Here is an 18,966-nt window from a genome sequence, read left to right as displayed (position 1 = left end):
TCCTACTAGAAAAAACAACTAAGAGGGAAGAAGGTACTTCATTAGTACTGTGATGTAGAGAGGGAGAGATAGAGAAAGAAAGAGAGTCTACAGAATTAGAAAAATGGGGAGACAATTGGGAAAAGGCAAAAAAGGACAAGAAGATAATATTCTATAATAGTACAATCTGGACTCAGGCGAGAACATGGAACTGAAACTGCGATAGTGGCACTAATAGATGATCTCCAGCCGTCAACGGATGGAGGACAGACAGGGGCGGCTCCAGGCCCCAGCATGCCAAGCGCATGCTTGGGGCAGCATGCCGTGGGGGACACTCTGCCGGTCGCCGGGAGGGTGGCAGGCGGCTCTGGTGGACCTCCCGCAGGCGTGCCTACGGAGGGTCCACTGGTCCCGCAGTTCCAGAGGACCGCGGAACCAGTGGAGCCTCCGCAGGCACGCCTGCGGGAGGTCCACCGGAGCCACCTGCCGCCCTTCTGGTGGCCGGCAGAGTGCCCCCTGCGGCATGCCACCGTGCTTGGGGCGGCGAAATGTCCAGAGCCGCCCCTGAGGAATGACATCCTTTCCCATCCTTCTGGACCTATCTGCAGCATTTGACACTGTCAGCCATGAGATACTGCTTCTCATGTGAGAGGTGGCCATGGTGCAAAGTAATGTGTTAAAATGGTTTGAGTTATTCCTAGAGGCATGCACCCAATGAGTACTGATGTGAAACTGCACCTCTACCACTAGACCCTCACCATGGAGTCCCACAAGGAGGATAGAGGAAACATGTTGCAAAGTCTGCAGCTATGGTACAATCTCCTTTGGTTGAAGGTACCAAGTCACAATTGATCAGTTCAGTCCATAGTTTAAGAATAATCTTGAATTCCTTGCTGATGCTAAACTCTTATCTCACATAGCAGCAGTTGGTTAGGAGACTCAGTTTCATCGTGGTGGATGATGACCTGGACTCAGTTATTCATGTCTGTGTCACCTCTCAGTTGGACTATAGCAATGTGATGATATACCTTGGCATGAAGTCTTCAGCCTCTCTGCTCTCTCCACAAGTTTCCCATGGACTACTGAATCAAGTTCAAAGTCTAGGTCCTTATTTTCATGGCACTGCACTGCCTGGGCCCAGGTTAGCTAATAGACCACCTAAGGCTCTGGGATGAAGACTGTACTCAACACTTTGCTCTCTGGCACAACAGAATTCTCTACAATAAGGGCAAAGCTCATCCATGTGGAAGACAGAATTTGGGGGGGAGGAGCTGATCCCAGCCTGTGGAGTGAATTCTCCAGGAACTAAAAGATTATCACAAACCTCATCACCTTCTACTCAAAATAGAAGACATTTCTTTGACTTTGCCTTCTGTAACAGACACATAGCAACATGCATCTTAAAAAAAATTAAAACAACCAAAACAAGACACACCACTGCACATGCTTCTCTTCCTGAAGAAAGGATGAGAGAACAAACAAACAACTTGTGACAGATGTTAGTCACGTTGCTCTAATGCCCTACTGGAAGATGTTTAGGTACTATAGTGATAAGCAGATATAAGACCCTTTCATCTATTCTATGCACAGAATTAGAAATATGTGGAAAAGTTTAAAGTTACGTAGACTCAACAATAATATAAGAGAAAATAAAATAAATAATGTACCAAAAGTTATGGAATCAAGAGGACAGAAATATAGTGAGGGAAAGAGGCCTGGAAAAAGGATGAAAAGAGAATAAAAATTTTGGAGGAAAACTAATGGCAGTCAAATTTAGCACTAGCATTAAACAAAGATTTTATTTGTCATTAATTCTGTAACAAGAAACAGTTGTATAATTATTTTAACACATTGTACATCTCTCTGGCCATAATACCAGAGGTTTTAATTTCACCATGTATAACCAAGATCTTTTTCTGGGTTCAGAAAATGTTTTGGAGCTCTCTGTTTCTCCATTTTTTAATTATCTACATTTATATATTCAAAAGGTCCTTATTAGAGAAAGAGTACATGCATACATACATGTGCACGCACACACAGTCAACTGTTCACAGAATCAGAAACAATTAACAAGAGAGTTTATTCTGATGACCTACCTGAGGGCGTATAACTTTTACTATATTTTTAAGTGCAGTGTCTGGTGATGGAGGAGAGCAGTCAGGTGTTGGGCCTGTAGAGCTGTTTCTATGGTTACCAGTTCCTGGTGCAGTAATTGCTACCTGAGGTACATTATCTGTGAATAAAAATAGCATTTTGATGAACCTACTATTCTAGTTCAGTATATGTCTTTTAAAATCAGAAAATACTTTTGAAAACAGAGCAATATTTCAACTTTGAAAAATTAACATTGTTGAGCACAGACAGTGAGGAAAATACTGCATATTTATCCTATATTTTTAGTACATGTTTTATTTCCATTTAAGCTGGTGTATATCACCCCCTATGGTACCTAAATATTAGTGCACACAAAATGAAAAAAATATTGTTTAATTTGTTTTTCTGAATTACCCATTACAGTTAATACTGCTTTTATAATCAGAATAATCTAAGGCTAAATATCAACTACAGGTCATACTGCTTTTTGTTCAGCTTTGCTGTAATAACACCATCAAGGCACCAATTCAGTAAAGTACTTAAACGTGCCTAATTTAAAGCATTTGTGCAGTCCCACAGGAGTCAGTGTAACTACTCAAACATGTGCCTAATTTAAAGCATGTAAGTGCTATGTTGGACTGAGGCCCATATGCTCCTATGGGTTAGGGAATATTAATGTTACAGACTCACCACTGAAAATACACACATCAAAGTATGAAGCCGGTAAGAGGAGTAAGGGAGAGATGTAATAAAACATTTCTAGGAAGATAAATACATATAGGGCCTGATTCTTAATTACACTAAAGCACCTTTACCTTGCTCTCGCAGTGTATAGAAAGCCTTATAGTGAATGTAAACATAATTTACCCCTACTTAAAATCTGCTTTACAGCGCCAGAGCAGTGAAAAGCAATCTTCAGGCCTACAGTATATGTAAAACCTGTGCAGTCTCTAGGGTCTGATTCTTCACTTCCAATAAAGTCAGTTTACACCACTGTAGTCATGCAAGGGGCATGAGCAAAAATATATAGTATAGTATAGTGAGCAAAAATATAGTATTCCCACTTTAAATCTTCTTTATGCTGCCAGAGCAGCATAAATTGGAAGCAGTGTAGATAAGAATCAGGTCCTTTTGTGTTTATTGGAATACCTTATATTCTTGGATACTAAATTCTACAAACAATGTATTTCAATTATACAAACACCCTGAAAAAACCCAACAGCTCAACATTTCAGACCCTCTGTCCTTTCTCAAGGGAATAAAGCACCAGATATGTAGCTGTTTCTTATAAACAATTTCCTTATTGTGAACAGCTTTTTATTTTCACTGTATGACCAATCATCAGATGACCAATAATAATGTACCACATGGGTTTTCTCCATAAAAGAGAGAGAATCATTACCAATTCAACTGTAGCAAAGGGATTTTCTAGTTTAAGTATATGGTATGCAGTTTCATTAATAATAAAAAGCCTTGAATTAATTTTATTTTGTAATATAAATTATTGCATAATTATAATGCTCTAATTTCCTTTCCCTTTCTGTTTGCTGAGAATAGGACCAAAGAAAATATTTGAAGGTTGTATTTTTTAAGAAAGCCCTAACTGTAAATACATTCAAACTAATATAAATTTTAGTGCAGCAATACATGACAAAAGAAAGCAATTTATCCTTGAAACAGTAGGGCCAGACTCTGCTGCATCCAGTGGAAAGTGGGCTGGCAGCCGGAGAGTAAACCGACAGTGAGCCAGTTATTGGTCTCTGATTCTCTGTCAGTTCCAGGAAAAGTTATAGTAGTCTGGGGACTGTTCTAGCACGCACCAGCTGCTAATGGTCCCCAAGCATGCATTCCAGTAATCTCCAGTGGATAATCCATGCTCCAGTCTTGTTCTGTCCCTACCCCTAACACACTAGCTGTCATAGGTAGGGTGTCATAGAAGCCATTTCTGACTCAGTGCCCACTATGAACTCCCCCATGTTAGGGGCTTGTGGTCATTTTTTGCTCCCTTTGTGACACATGAGCAGAACAAAAGAAGAGAAGCACAGCTGAGAATATGCCTCATAAGATATTTTCTTACATTAAAAATAACCAAAATTATTAAAAAACAATTCTAAAACGAGAGCATATATAAACATAGGCCCAGATAGAGCAAAGAAACTTTTTTTTTTTTTTGCTGATTTACATCCCAGGCAGTCTTATTAATTTCACTGAGTTGTTGCACAGGGGTGCATGTCAGCACAGAATTTAGCCATATGATGTGATTCAGAGATTAAGAGGAGAAAGGACCATTATGATCTAATCTGACCTTCTCCATAACACATACCATAGAATCTCACCCTCTAATTTCTGCATCAAGTCCATAACTTCTGTTTGATATAGCATTCTTTTAGAAAGCTTCAGCATCTGACCACCTGATCTAGTTATGTCTTTTTCTGATTCATTAAAGCACCATCTAGTCTCAGAAATCTCTTGCCCACTTAAAATACTTGTAAACCATAACCAAATAACCTCTTAACCTTCTCTTGGAAAAAAACAAATAGATTGAGCTTCTTAAATCTCTCACTATGAGGCACATTTTCCATGTCTCAGATTATTCTTGCAACTTTTTTTTTGAACCCTTTCCAATTTTTCTACATCCTTTCTGAAGCGTGGATACCAGAATGGGACATGGTATTCCAGAAACGGTCTCATTAATGCCATGTATAGGGGTAATGCTACTTTCCTACTCCTACTTGATATTCCCCTGCTTATGTACCAAAGGATTACATTTGCCCTCTAAACTACAGAATTATACTAGGGGGCTCATAGTCAGTTGGTTACCTACCATTATCCCTCAATCCTTTTCAGTGTCACTGCATTCCAGGATATTGTCTCCACTCAATTAATTATGACCTACATTCTTTGCTCCTACATATACAACTTGCACTTGGCTGTGGTAAAAAGCATGTTGTTCAAATAAACCCACTTTACCAGCCAGTCCAGATCTATATGTATAACTGAGCTCTCTCCATCATTATGTAGGAATTTTTGCAGCAATTATTTCATATTTTCTTCCAGATCATTGATACAAATATTGAACAGGACCAAAAACAAATCTCTGTGGGGACCCAGTTGGAAACTCTCCCACAGGATGATTATTCCACTTTTACAATTACTTTGAGATCTGGCAGTTAACCAGTTTATAATCCACTTAATCTGGATTACCTTGATTTTTGAATAGTGCTTTTTTTGTTTTTTAAAGCAGAATGTCAGGAAGGACTAAGTCAAATGCCTCTGCAACCCTAAGTGTTACAGGAGTGTAAGTGTATTATGTCAACACAGTTACCTTATAACCTCAGTTTGTTCTATGTAATAGCAGAAAGGTAGGGACACTAATCCTCTCTGCTCCCTAGTTCACAGTTTTGAGACATAATTAATATGGTCATCCAGATATCTTGTCCATGTAAAAAAATTGTTTAGTTCTCAGTATACACTAACATGTCTCTAACAAAGTAAACATACAAGAATTAATACTATAATTAATCTTTTCATAAGAAAATAAGGTTGGGAGTTAATTTCTTCATCCGTACTTTTCATTTACACAACTGCAAGATAAATACTCAAAGAGATTCAAATCGTTGCAACATCCGTTCAAATACACAATGACCTTTAGGATAAAATAAATCTTGGATTATGTGGCGTATTTAATTAAATGCCCTTCTAATAGCATTTAATATTTAGCTGGATGTTTCTTTGGGAGCCAAAATGGATACCTACAATTGGGCTTCTATGTTCATATTAAGGTACCTAAATAAATTGCGCTTGATTTTCAAAAGTACTGAGTACCCATCAGCTCTCATATTCTTGAATAATTTAGGAGTTGAGATATAGGCGCTCAGTCTTTTGAAAATCTTGGCCACTATCTCCAAAGGTCTAACTGAAGATGGAACTTACTTATTATTATTACAATGATAAACAATATGAGAAATATTTCTTACCCTTTTCTAGAGTTTACAGGCTACCAGGAGATCAACAGGAAATAAAAGCCATGGGAGGGAATGGAGGTCTCGTTCATGCTAGTGGTGACTGCTTAGTGTTTATACCTAGTAGGGTTGCTTATATCTAGGAAAATTTATATTTGTCCCCAAAAATTATAAAAAGCAGAATAACAAATCAAAAATAGCTTGTCTTCTTTATTACAGCTGCAAACTATGTTGTTCTCCCCTTGCTGTGTAAATGAACTGTTGTTACACATGAAAAGGAACATTAACACATTAATGGTTTAATTAGAATTATAAAGAAATCAGGCAAGTGGAAACCAGACCTTACAACTTCAATTAAAACATGAATTCACTGATGCCTTTGTCCTTTTATGTGCTACAATATTAGAAGAAAGAAAACTTATTGTATGAACAGTAGTACACAAAGTATTAATGTAATTTATACAGAAGCAGTTTTTTATTTTCATCCCATTATTCATGTACTTGGGTGAACAACTGCACATTGAAAATCTCCTGACCCAGAAGGTCATTCTCATCTTTGCCAAGTATTTCAAGATAACTAAATGATAGATAGCATTGCACTCATATAGTGCCTATTTATTATATTGTTAATTATTATTATTAAGTAGGCAACAAGTATGCCAGTACCAAGCACAAAGCTAGGCCATTTCTAAAACACAGTGCTGCACTTGAGTATTCCTGAATATACTGTTTAAAAAAATGACTAACCAATTCAGTAAATATTTGACAAACAACATTGCTAAAATCAGACACTCTCCACAGCTTTGTACTGATGTTTTTAAATATAGCATCTTGGGGCCAGATAAACTGGTGTGCTGCTTTGGTGACACAAATCAGATGTAAATATGGTTTAGCTGGTAGCAGATTTCCAGCTGTTTTGTGTCAGACTGTCTCTGGAGTTGTATAAAACAACTAGAGCATATTGGTGAATCTGGCCATAGATGTTTTGTCTACATTTTAGATCGCATCTGAATTTTAGATTAAGAAATTAAATATTCCTGATACTCAGCATGTTGCAGAACAAAGGCAGTCATAAGATTTTTAAAAAATTTAAAAAAAGAAAATAACTATGCTAGCGCTGAAAAGATTTTATCACAAACTTTCGCCTTAATGATTTGCAACACAATTATCCGTACAGTGCTATAGGAATTGAGTACAACAATTACCACTATTTTATGAAGTCATTGACAAAGCACAATGAATGCTAAAATGAAACCACTGCCTTCAATAATGAAGGCTTCCATAGACATCAATGAATTTCACATTCAGTACAAAGGGAAAACGAGTAAAATGATGACTTCAGTGCCCGAGTGATGAAAAAGAACAGGATTCTGCACTCAAACAAAGCTATGTTTAAAAATGTGTTTTACCTGAAAAAAATAAATAAATGGTGGGAGTCCCATACAACATGGGCTTGATTTATCCCTTGGGATCCATTAGGCAAGCCAGACTGCTGTTTCCAGCAATAGTAAGCACCCTGGAACGGAGGCACAGTGGCCCAAGCCACTGAAGATGCTGGAGCCAGCAAGCACAGGCCCAAAATTGGGCAGAGGAGTTCCCAAACTGGTGGAAGTTTCACTGTTTCAGTACCTCCTTCAGGCAGACTCCTCTGGTGTGGGGCTTCAGACTTAAAAGCTGTCCTTCCTTAGCAGAACCCCATAGGTGAATCCTCCCCCCCCAACCCACCCACCAATGCATAGCTATCCCCAGGGTACAAAACTCAGAATTAAAGACAGGGACAAATTACATATTTTAGAACCTAAAGACACCAGAAACATTACTCGAGAAAATGCAAAAAGAGCACATTGAAGACTCAGGCATAGAATCAGTGAGTAGCTAAACTTGATATGTGGGAAGAACAGATTGCGCTAAACTATATGTATTTGTTCTCTTGAATTTCTTTTGTTTCCTATGTACTTAAACCTGAATTAGCATTGTTCCTAGTTGGATAGTAAATATATAGCTGCAACTGTTTTGTTGAAATCACTTGTAGCTATAACTAGCTTGGTATTAGATCTGGTAGCTATTTTGAGATAGTGTTTGGAATTAATTACTAGTGAAGTGCATTCCAGTGGCAGCAGGGAGTCTGGTTAGTTGTTTCTGCATCATCTGTGAGAGTTTGGATATGATGATTATCAACTTTTTATTTCCTCTCATCACCCACCTGCAAAAATAGACCTTGCAATTTTTTCAAATTTGCATAACCCTAACAGAGCCAGACAACGGTCTGGAAAGACCTCTCTCATTAAGTACTAATGAGAGATGATTGTTCATTTACACTATTTCCTGAATAATCTTTTGGTACTCTGCCTCTGCAAGCAGTAGATGCTTAATAGAAATTTCCAAAACAATGCTACAGTTATTTATCCTATATTTGTTTTTTGTAACCTCAAAATTATGAGTGTTTAGCACTGGCTTTTGCATGTTTACATGGCACGTTTGCAGTGTCTACAACTTACATTTCATAACCTCGCACATTTTCTTTGTCTCGGTATTCTAGTTGTTAGCTTTCTAGAAGGTGAATGAAGAGCACACAATGTGGTTACAGATGCCAAAATGTTCGATTATGTCAGTAATTCATTAAAAAATAGAACATCCTATCGATATTGTATTGCAAACCGTCCCCCAAAGAGAACAATCTAGGATGTTACTGGGGACTGATTGTGCTCATATTTATGTTAATAGCAAAACTCCCCTTTACTGCAGTGGGAGCAGGACTGGGCCATTGAATTTGCAGTCCATTTCAGAATGCAACCAGAGATATGTCATCGGAGTCAGCCATCCTAATCTACTATAGCAGAGTTGATAGTAGCCTCCAGTGATTGCTCTTGGTAATCAGCAAACTTCAGCAGTCTTGAAAGTAAGAGTCTGAAGTATTCGCCTGTATCCAGTCTGCTGTATAACTGCGCAATGTAGTTTCCAGACAACATTACATATGTACAACCTTCATTCTGTGTTAACAAGTATCAGTCACTGAATAAAACTCCTTCTAAAAACACTGCAATTATAAAATAAACCAAATATTTGGAAGCTTGAAAGTTCTAAAATAAGGATGAAATTTAATAACAACTAAGTATTTCAAAGTCTGGTAACTATTGGTTAAGGTTGAGATAGTCACGTTATAGTTAAGATTTAGCTACCTTAATTCTGATTTTGACTTTATAACCTTAATATCATTATTTTAAATTTTTTTGTATAAGTATTCTCAGTGAGGTTTTTTTCATATTAAAAATGCATAAGAGGTCTTGTAGTACTTTGGTTAATTGTACATTGGTATACTGATTAAGTGTAAGGGGTTGTTGTACACGTACAGGGATAGCCACTGATACACGGTCAAAATTAATAATTTGTTGATTCTGTACTATGAATTTCATGGCAACATAGAAGTTGACATATCAGGTCAAACTGGTGGTCCATCTAGCTCAGTATTCTCTCTCTGACATTGGCCAGGACAAGATGCTTCAGAGGAAGATGAAAGAAATACTGTTAGTTTTCAGCTTAGGATATTAAAACATGAGTGTTTATAGCACTGATAAAAAATATCAGATGTATCTGTGGATGTACGCATTACCTATCTAAATATACAAGCTTTTTAAAAAATCCAGAATTTTAAGTATTTTTATAATTAACATCCTAGTAAGATTTTCTCACAGGTTTTACAATTTTAATTCTGTTTTAACATTTTTTTCCTGGGAATTTCCTTAGTCTTTTTTCTTTTTTTATAGATATGCCACGAACAAAATAGTCCATGTAATGTAGAACCTTCTCTATCAGGTTAGTAAATGTAAATTAAACAACATCATATACTTGCTAACACTGCTGTACTCTTGTCAAATTTATCTTCTGCTTGGTAGAACAGCAGTACAATTTCTTAAACTCTAGGTCTTCAGAATCTTAAAAGTCCTTCAACCCAGTGAATTAAGCTCCAGATTTAAGGAATTCTGTAGGTTGTACCAGTGGATTTTGTAAAGTTCAAAGCCAAACCAAGAAAGTTAAAAGACTAAAATCTAGAAGTGAACCTTGGAGACGTTTAAAAATTCTTCACATCAACTAGTGGAGCTTAGTCTCCCACTGAGGCCGTGGACTATATGAAGTCTGCATAAAGCTCCGGGTTTTTTAAGAGCTGCAAAAATCTACAGCAAATAATTAAAAAAATTAACCTTCAAAACTTGCAAAATACTCAAAGGCATCATTTCCAGTGGCAGAAAATTAAATCAAATGCAGAATCCTTAGATAAACCTTTTTTTTTTTTTTTTTTTTGAGTTATATGACCTGATTCTTTAGTCTGTTAAGGCTGCTTTGCCAGTAGAGGGCCTGGTTCCTTGAAGCAAAGGGGACTTAAACCTGGTGGATCCAGGCAGCAGAGATTCCCCCAACATAGGTGAATCCTCCAGTGATGTAGAGCCACAGTGGCAGATCCTATCCACTCATCACATCCAGTTACCAGGATAGGGAGTGTTCCTGTCCCCCAAGAGAGAGGAAGCATACGTATCCCCTCCAAACCTCTGGCCTTGCACAGTTTAGCCAGACTAGAGACATTGGCTTACAATGTTGCAAAAAAAAATTTTTTTTACCAAAATGAAATGCGTGACAGTTTGAAAAAATCTGACATCTTATCTTTTTGCCCAACGTTACCAAAAAAAAAAAAGTCACAGAGAATGGAAGGAGAAGATGCTCAAATCAAGCTTATAATGGAAAGCTAACTACAACCCTTGGTTATAAAGAAACTATTGTTTCTATTTAGGTGGTGAAATACCAGGTTTGGTCAAGACTTGCTGTGGGCACTGCACAGGCCGCCCCTATTTTAGTGGGACTGGGAAGGAATTTTTCCCTTACCACCAGATTGGCTTAGGTGGAGTTGGGTTTTTTTCACCTTCCCCACAGTAGGTTCAGGAAGGGCTTTGTTCATGCCTGGCATGGCATGAAGGGTGGTAGGCTGTATGTCACAACTCATTATAGAAGTGGAGCGGATGTCCACTGCAACACTTTTCTTCAACATTACTAAATGGGTCTAAGACTAGCATATCAATTTAGTTAAGGTTTAGCCTGCTCTACATACAATTTTTCAACCAAGAGAACTACTCCAGCTAGGGAAGTGATTTCTTCTGAAAGAGTTATACCATTACATCACCTAGTGTGGGCACAACTGTACAGATAAAAAGGTGACATGCCACAATAGTTTATTTCCCTTCTTAACTAGGATTGCCACCTTGGTGGGTTTTGACTGATGTGGCTGGCTTTTTTTTTATGCCAGTTGTTTTGTGTGTTGTTTGTTTTGCACTGTTGCCAGGTATTATTTTGCTGTGAGGCTGGATGGCTGTGCATGCAGTAATCTTGTAGCTCTTGTTGCAAGTGTCACAGCTGCTAGGGCCCAGTGGCTGCCAGGCCAGCATCTGCATCATTCTCTGCATGCACACACACACATACATCACTCAAATCTCTTCCAGTAAGTGGAGGGGAATGGTATGTGGATGAGAAAAGGAGGAGCAGGGTTTGCTTAGCTCCACTAGAATTATTTTATTGCTGGCTGATCTAGGTACCACCTCTCTGGAAGGGTGGGCTCCAGTGCATGGGGTGATATGATGTACTTTGTAAACCAGGGGTGAACAAACTGTGGCCCATGCACCACATCTGGCCCATCAGCTGATTTAATCTGTCCCTCGAGCTCCAGCCGGGGAGCAGGGTCGGGGGCTACTCCGCGCGTTCTGTGGCTCCATGCGGCTCCCAGAAGTAGTGGCATGTCCCCCCTCCAGCTCCTACGTTTAGGGGCAGCCAGACGGCTCCGCGCACTGCCCCCACACCCCAACCCTCTGCCCCAGCCTGGATCCCCCTACTGCAGCCTGAACTCCTCATTTCTGGCCCCACCCCAGAGCCCTCATCCCCCTTCCCGTGACCTAGCCCCCTGCCCCAGCCCTGATCCCCCTCCCACCCTATGAACCCCTCAGTCCCAGCCTGGAGCACCCTCCTACACCCCAAATCCCTCATCCCCAGCCCCACTCCAGAGCCCACAACTCCAGCCGGAGCCCTCAGCACCCCCCACCCCCGCACCTCAACCTCCTGCCCCAGCCTGGAGCCCCCTACCGCATCCTGGACTCCTTATTTCTGGCCCCACCCCAGAGCCTGCACCCCCAGCCAGAGCCCTCACCTCCTCCTGCACCCCAATGAGCATTCATGGCCCACCATAGAATTTCCATACCCAGATGTGGTTCTCGGGCCAAAAAATTTGCCCACCCCAATGTAAATGGTAGTACAGACTAGTGCAGAGCAAAGGGAATGATCTTTTTGAAGATCCTAAAAAACACATTTTCTCTGATGTGCTTTCAGAGGGGTTCTCCCACATTAGCACTATTTAGAGACACATTTTGGGGAGAAAGGAGATGCTGATTAACTTGTTATTCTGTCTGAAGTTGCTAATGATTCCATCTAGTAAAAATATTCTGCATCTATAATAATACAGTAGCATCCCCAGTGCTATCCCTTCTGCGTGGTATTGCTTGTGCAATCAAAATCTCCACATGAGGTGGCCTCAGACTGTATTTTTTGCACACCTAAGCCTACTACTGAAGTCAGTGGGAGTTTTGGGTGTGCAATAGATGCAAAAATCTGATTCATGACTCTTTATTGCATAAAATAAAAGTGATAAAAATAAACATGAAATGTAGGGAAAGAAATGGAAGAAAGTTTTCTGGTAGCAAGCTGCACATTGCCATCAGGAATAGCAGATGCAGCAAGGGAGAGAGAAACAGAGAAAATGGAAGTAAACAAGATTTGTTATTATTGAACTTAAAATATAACAAGAGGGTTTTTGTTTTGTTTTTTTTTACAAGATATAACACTGATTTCCTTCATTGGGAACCAATGTGTTTTTAAACCAAGTCACCAACACTATACAAAACAAATAAATCTGTTCATTATGTACAGAAGTGGTTCATTGCTGTAATTAGTAAACATTTTAATATTTTGAATTTAACACCATAAAGCAAACTGTGCCAAGATTTTTGGCTTCTAAGTCTACTAAAATTACATAAAAGTTGACTTTAGAGTTCTACTAACATGTCTTTTATGCTAATATAAGAAGTCAGTTCCTGATATAACACAGTAAAAATTCTTTCAGTTTGAACTGCCAAATCTTTTGGCCCTTTGAGGCCAATCTCCTTAACAATTCAGACAAATCCTAAATTAAAATTTTTAATTGTAGGCATCTGGATAATGAAAAGATTGGCGGTGAGATATGAAGCATTTCACCCTTAGGTTACTAGTTCAGAACTGACTCAGCTCAGCAGGGAATGGAAGTTAACATTATTGATAGCTACATTAGTGAATTATGCTAAAACAACACGGGCCCAATTGTGCTGCCATTACTCAGAGAACACTTACAATAAGGGATCTGTCTGGGTAAGAAGTTCAGAACTGGGCCCTAACTTTTTAGTGTTAGACTGTGAGTAGCTCTAATGCAACTGCGCAGGGAAGTAGCAGAAATATAGTTACTACTCAGCACACTTATGCAGTCATATCAAAGCAACTGTATCCTATCTCTGGGGGGTGAAAGGAACACAGTAACCACACGGCAGATTCTCCCGCCAGGCAGAAGTGATGGGAGCAGAAGTGGTGGGGAGTGTACAGGGCCATAATTCTGCCACACCTAAGCACCAGCCAGTGGCGCTGGCGGGATGTACACAGGCATGAGGAGTAACCTACACTCTGAAAAGGGCTGCAGCAAATTACTCCTTCCCTGCACAACTGGGGTACCCAGGAAGCATAGATAATTCAGATCAAATGCCTCCTGGGGCTCTTCATGGAGTGGATCACCTATGCAACTCCCCTCCCCCTTACACAATTTTGGCCCCAACAGAACAAACTGGAACCTTGTTAAATTAAAATAAATTAGAGACAAAATATACAGAGTTTTACTACTGTTACTAATCATGGTAATCAGATAAGATTTTAAGACAACATTATCCTCCATATACCTGCTCTAATTTACAATTAACCATCAGTTTTATATCTGTTTAAATTACAGACAGAATAATGGTTGAGAGGCTTTTTAAAAATGCAGTTATTGAATACACTAAACTGGTTTGTATAGCACCTCTGTGCATTTCATCCCTAATTAAAATGAACTAGCAAAAGAACTTAACTAATAGCTATTTAACAAAAAAGTAAATCTGATGAAAAGCATTTATGTAAAACTCAAATATAGAGAACCTCAAAAACAATTACATGTCTCCAAATCACTTCCTTGATTTGAAAAAGTGGTTTTGTTGAACAGAGTACAATCAAGTCTACAACAAAATCATTCTGCATAGTAATCACACTTGGGTGAATGAAGCCCAGTTCTGGTCAGAATTTATGCATGTTGATGAGGAAAAAAATTATACTTTCACTACTTAGTGCCTAAAACTATTCGAATCTACCCTGAAAGCTATGTTTCCTTTGATTGTTGTTTAATGGATAATAATAATAATTAATTAATCATAATGGAATGTTTAACAATATGTCAGATTGACATTTTTGTTGGTAAAAGAAAGACTGTCACTACTATGGAAATGGAATGATCATTCTACCCATATAAAACTATGTTTATGGGCACACATTGGGATAGATGCACACCTATGTGTTTTGATAATTGGTTGCATGAGTGCCATTAAAGGTTCTTACTTCATTTCTATGTTTATTACCTTTGGGAAAATGCTACAGTACTTTTAGGAATAACTCTTTTTGTGCAGCATAGCACACACCTGGAGGAGCATGTTAAGCAGAGTCATTAGAACATAACACATCTTAATTACACACACAAAACTACATTAAAAGAATGTTAAGGTTGCAGAGTCAAGCACTTAAACATTAGGAAATGCCAGAATTAAAACAGCCTCTGCAACCTTAATTTGGTCCTTGTGCGCAAATGCATTATGACACAGGCTTTAATTATATGATCACATACTATTTTTTCCACAGGATCCTGCCTCATTCAATGCATTCAGTGGAAGGTGAGAGAGTAACAAATGAGCACGTATGTAGCACAAAACAGATTTCAAGCACAAAATTAATTAAGGTACCAAGGGAGGTGAAGAGAAAAAATTCTTTAAATTGCCTGTACACCAATGCTCAGAGCCTGGGTAGTAAACAAGATAAATTTAAATTGCTCATTTATGAGCAAATTTCATTCAACATAGTTGGTATTATTGAAACTTAATGGGAAGATTCTTATGATTGGAACATTTAAATCACTGGTTATAACCTATTTAGTTAGCAAATGAGTGAGCAAAAGGGGAAGAGAAGTGACAGTCTATATAAAAAATGGGATTACCTGTTTCCATGTTCCTGACAACTCAGAAGCAGGTGACCTTGAATGCTTATGGATCTATTTTCTAACATATGAAGCACAAGATGGGATACTTGATGACTGCTACAGACTACCAAATCACACTAGAGAATAGGATGATGGGCTCTATAAACACCCTTCTATAATGTGTATGGGGGTGAGAAGTTGTTATTATGGGGGACTACAATCTGAGTGACACACACTGGAGATGTCATGCTACTAGTACTAAAAATGTCCTTGGAATTTCTAAAGATTATAGTTAACATCCCTCCGAGGATCATTACCTTGTTGTGATGGAGGGGCTTGCATGTTCCGAAGAACCCCAGGGCTATGTCATTTGGAGCCTTGTGCTCCTGGTAGGGTCACCCTAGGTAAACAGGTTTGGGGAGAGATTCCATACTAAAAACGATCAACCTCAAGACCCTCATAAAAGCCCCAAAATGTCCACGTGAACCTCACCTGGACTAGGATACTGGGACCTACCTCTGGGGGTGGTGTCAGGCGAGTGTCTGGGATTGGGCCACCCATGTAACCCAGCCATGCCCAGCCAGAAAATTTGGCATGGACCCATCTCGCTCACCATCCGTGAAGTGAAGGGTGAGGGTCAGGTGTGATGCCAGAATGACAGCAGGAGGGACAGACCACAACAGACTGGCCCTCTGCAAGGAAACTGGCCCCAGGGCACCTGATAAGGATGCCCCCTGGGAGGCTTCTGTTGGAACTCTATCAGGCATGTCCCCCTGGGCAGAGGCCCAGAGGCTGACCCAGGACATGCTGGAGGAATTATATCTCCCAGCTGGCCTGGAAATGCTGGGGAATCCCCAGGAGAAGCCAGAACCTGCTTCAGAGGAAAAGGAGGTCTGGTCCCTACTCTCCATGCTGCTGCCATGACCCTCACCAGGAAAAATGGCAAAAACGAAAAAGAAGAAGATAGAAAATGGTTAACTAATTCAATAAGTGTTGCATCCAGTACGAGGGAATTTTTTTTTATTACACCTCAGTTTGACAGATAAAGAGGAATTAATCACAATAACTAAAAATCAGTGGTTCCTTAAGTGCAAGTGATCATGACTAGATATATTTGTTATGAAGAAACAAAGTGAAGTCCCAACTAGTAGTATACACACACACACACACACACACACACACACACACACACGGTACTTTAAATGGGCAGTTACAAAGCTGAAAATGATTATGAGCCAAATCAGGTAGAAGAAAATATTTAAACATAAAAATGTGAATGATAATTGGGAACACTTTAAAAACAATTTACTAGATACCCAAAAGCCACAATCCAACTATTGTGAAAGAAGGTACACTAGTTTAAAAAACAAACAAAAACAAAACAAAAAATCAGCCTGGCTTAGTGAGGATGTGAAAGCAGCATTTAAAAAAATAAAAATATATAACAAATGGGAAAAGGGGGAGCTGATTATAATGAATAGAAATTAGAAGCTAGTAACTGTAGAAGATATATAAGAGAAGCAAAAGGACACAAGGTGAACTCTATAGCCAGCAGACTCAAGGACAATAAGAAGCCAGTTTTAAAGTATATTAGGAACAAAAAGAATTCTAACAATGATACTGGTCCATTTACTAGATAGCAGTGGGAAAAAACAGATTGTCACAGGATACCTCCATTGCTACCTGATGAACCTCATTGCCTGACTAGTTCAGGTAGTTCCACAGTCATAAACACATGCCAGGCTGTTTATCCTTCACCAAGGTGTGCATTTATTTCCCTTATATCCCCATAATATGCAACACAGACTTATAGCAAGAACAAGCTTCCCTGCAGCCCTCACGCCCCAGCCCATGTTCACCCTCTGAGATTCCTTCTCAGCTCCATCCTCAGCCTGCTTTGATTCCTGTTTCCTCTCCTGATAGTCTCCCCAATTACCTTGTTAACCCAGTGATTGACATGCAAGTGCTCACAATTCCCCAAGAGATTCTATGATAAGAGAAAGTGTATAATTGCCCTCAGCTTGGCCTGCAGCCTTCTCCAGGCTGCCGCATTCTCAGTGATCAGGGTGTGGCTGATAGCACCCTATCACACAGATGATACAGTCACATCATGAAAATGAAACTTTTGATTCCAACAGTAACTCATAAGGATATTAAACAATAGCAACTAAAATTACACATTTAAAATCAACAGGTCTGGTTAATTTGTATCAAAGAGTTTTAAAAGAGCTGGCCAAAAGCTCTCTGGACCATTAATACTGATTTTAGTAAGTCTGGAAACACTTGGGGAAATTCCAGAGGACTGGAAAAAAACTAATATTGGCACAGTTAAAAAGGGAAAGAGGGATGACCTGAGTAATTATAGGGCTGGCAGCCTGCCATTTATCCCAGGCAAAATAATGAAATGGTTGATATGCAACTTTATTAATAAAGAACTAAAGGAGGGTAGCATAATTAATGGAAATTAGCACAAGTTTTATGGCAAACAGATCTTGTCAAGCTAACTTGATAAAAATAAATAGTGATGGAATAGACTTCTGTAAGGCATTTGACTTGGTATTGCATGACATTTGACTTGGTACTGCATTAATAAACTAGAATGTTACAAACTCAGAATGGTGCACACAAAATGGATTACAACTGGCTAAATGATAGATTTCAAAATGTAATTGTAAGTGGAGAGTCACTGGGCAGGTGTTCTTGGTGGGGTCCCAAAGGGATTGGTTCTTGGCCCTATTCTATTTAAATATTTTTTACCAAAGCACTTAGGCACATTTCAGTGTGACCTAAGAATGTGATTAGATGTTTTGCTGAATTTGGCACCACAGTGCACACATGGCCACTGACACACATTTACATAATCTGTGCATGCAGCTGAAGTGATTTAAAAAATGGGTCTGTTTCCATATTTAAATAAGAGTGTAATTACACCCATCTCCACCACTATTTCTTATTGCATACTATCCCTTCTTTCTCAGGAAACCTGAGAAACATAAATATGGTGAAAACAAAATTATAATTACAGACAGTTTTAACCCAGTTTTAACCCAGTGAATTTTATACATTATTTTTATGCTTTTCTTCCAAGAAGCCTACATAAGCTCTCTCCTTCTTCAAATGCTTTCTGTCAGGGGTTTGAGCATCACTGATCACATGGGTAAGATTCAGCCCATGAAAATGTGACACAGCAAGAAGCAGTATTAATCAAAAGCTTCCACTGACTGCTACCCCATCTGTGACATGTAAGTTTCATTTTTGCTTAGTGCAAAACAGTTTAACTGGTAAATACTGCTTTAAGCTAGAGGCAAGAAATAGCTAAGTGAAACAGAGCAAAGAACGGTTTTGCCTTTTTTTCAAATCCAGCAAAGAGCTAAAAATTTCAAGTAATGTTTTGCATTCGCAGTGCCTCACCACTCTCTAGTTATGGAATAATTGGAGGATTTCAGGTCTTCAGTCACATTTCACATGATAAATTTTTGTCCAAGTTACAGGATATTTCTGGTGTTTAAAATGCAGGTTAAGAGAGAACAGCAGATGGGAGGGACTGTTGGCTTTGTCTTCTATTCCTTGGTCTACTCAGGAGAAAGAGCAGCATACTGCCTG

The 18,966-nt window shown here is 39.0% G+C and overlaps 1 protein-coding gene across 6 annotated transcripts in view; it reads right to left on the bottom strand.

Moving 5' to 3' along the window:
- ANKS1B (ankyrin repeat and sterile alpha motif domain containing 1B) overlaps positions 1 to 18,966 on the bottom strand; it is a 753,186-nt gene that overhangs the window by 453,553 nt on the left and 280,667 nt on the right. For all 6 annotated transcript variants that reach the window (XM_039494857.1, XM_039494866.1, XM_039494872.1 and 3 more), the window contains one exon: positions 2,076 to 2,212. In XM_039494857.1, the coding sequence (XP_039350791.1) occupies positions 2,076 to 2,212 (137 nt within the window). The remainder of the gene's footprint in view (positions 1 to 2,075; positions 2,213 to 18,966) is intronic.

The sequence above is a fragment of the Mauremys reevesii genome, linkage group 1 (genome assembly GCF_016161935.1).
Source record: "Mauremys reevesii isolate NIE-2019 linkage group 1, ASM1616193v1, whole genome shotgun sequence".
Lineage (NCBI taxonomy): Eukaryota > Metazoa > Chordata > Testudines > Geoemydidae > Mauremys > Mauremys reevesii.
The sequence above is the reverse complement of the archived record's forward strand: the minus strand, read 5'-3'. Positions and strand labels throughout refer to the sequence as shown.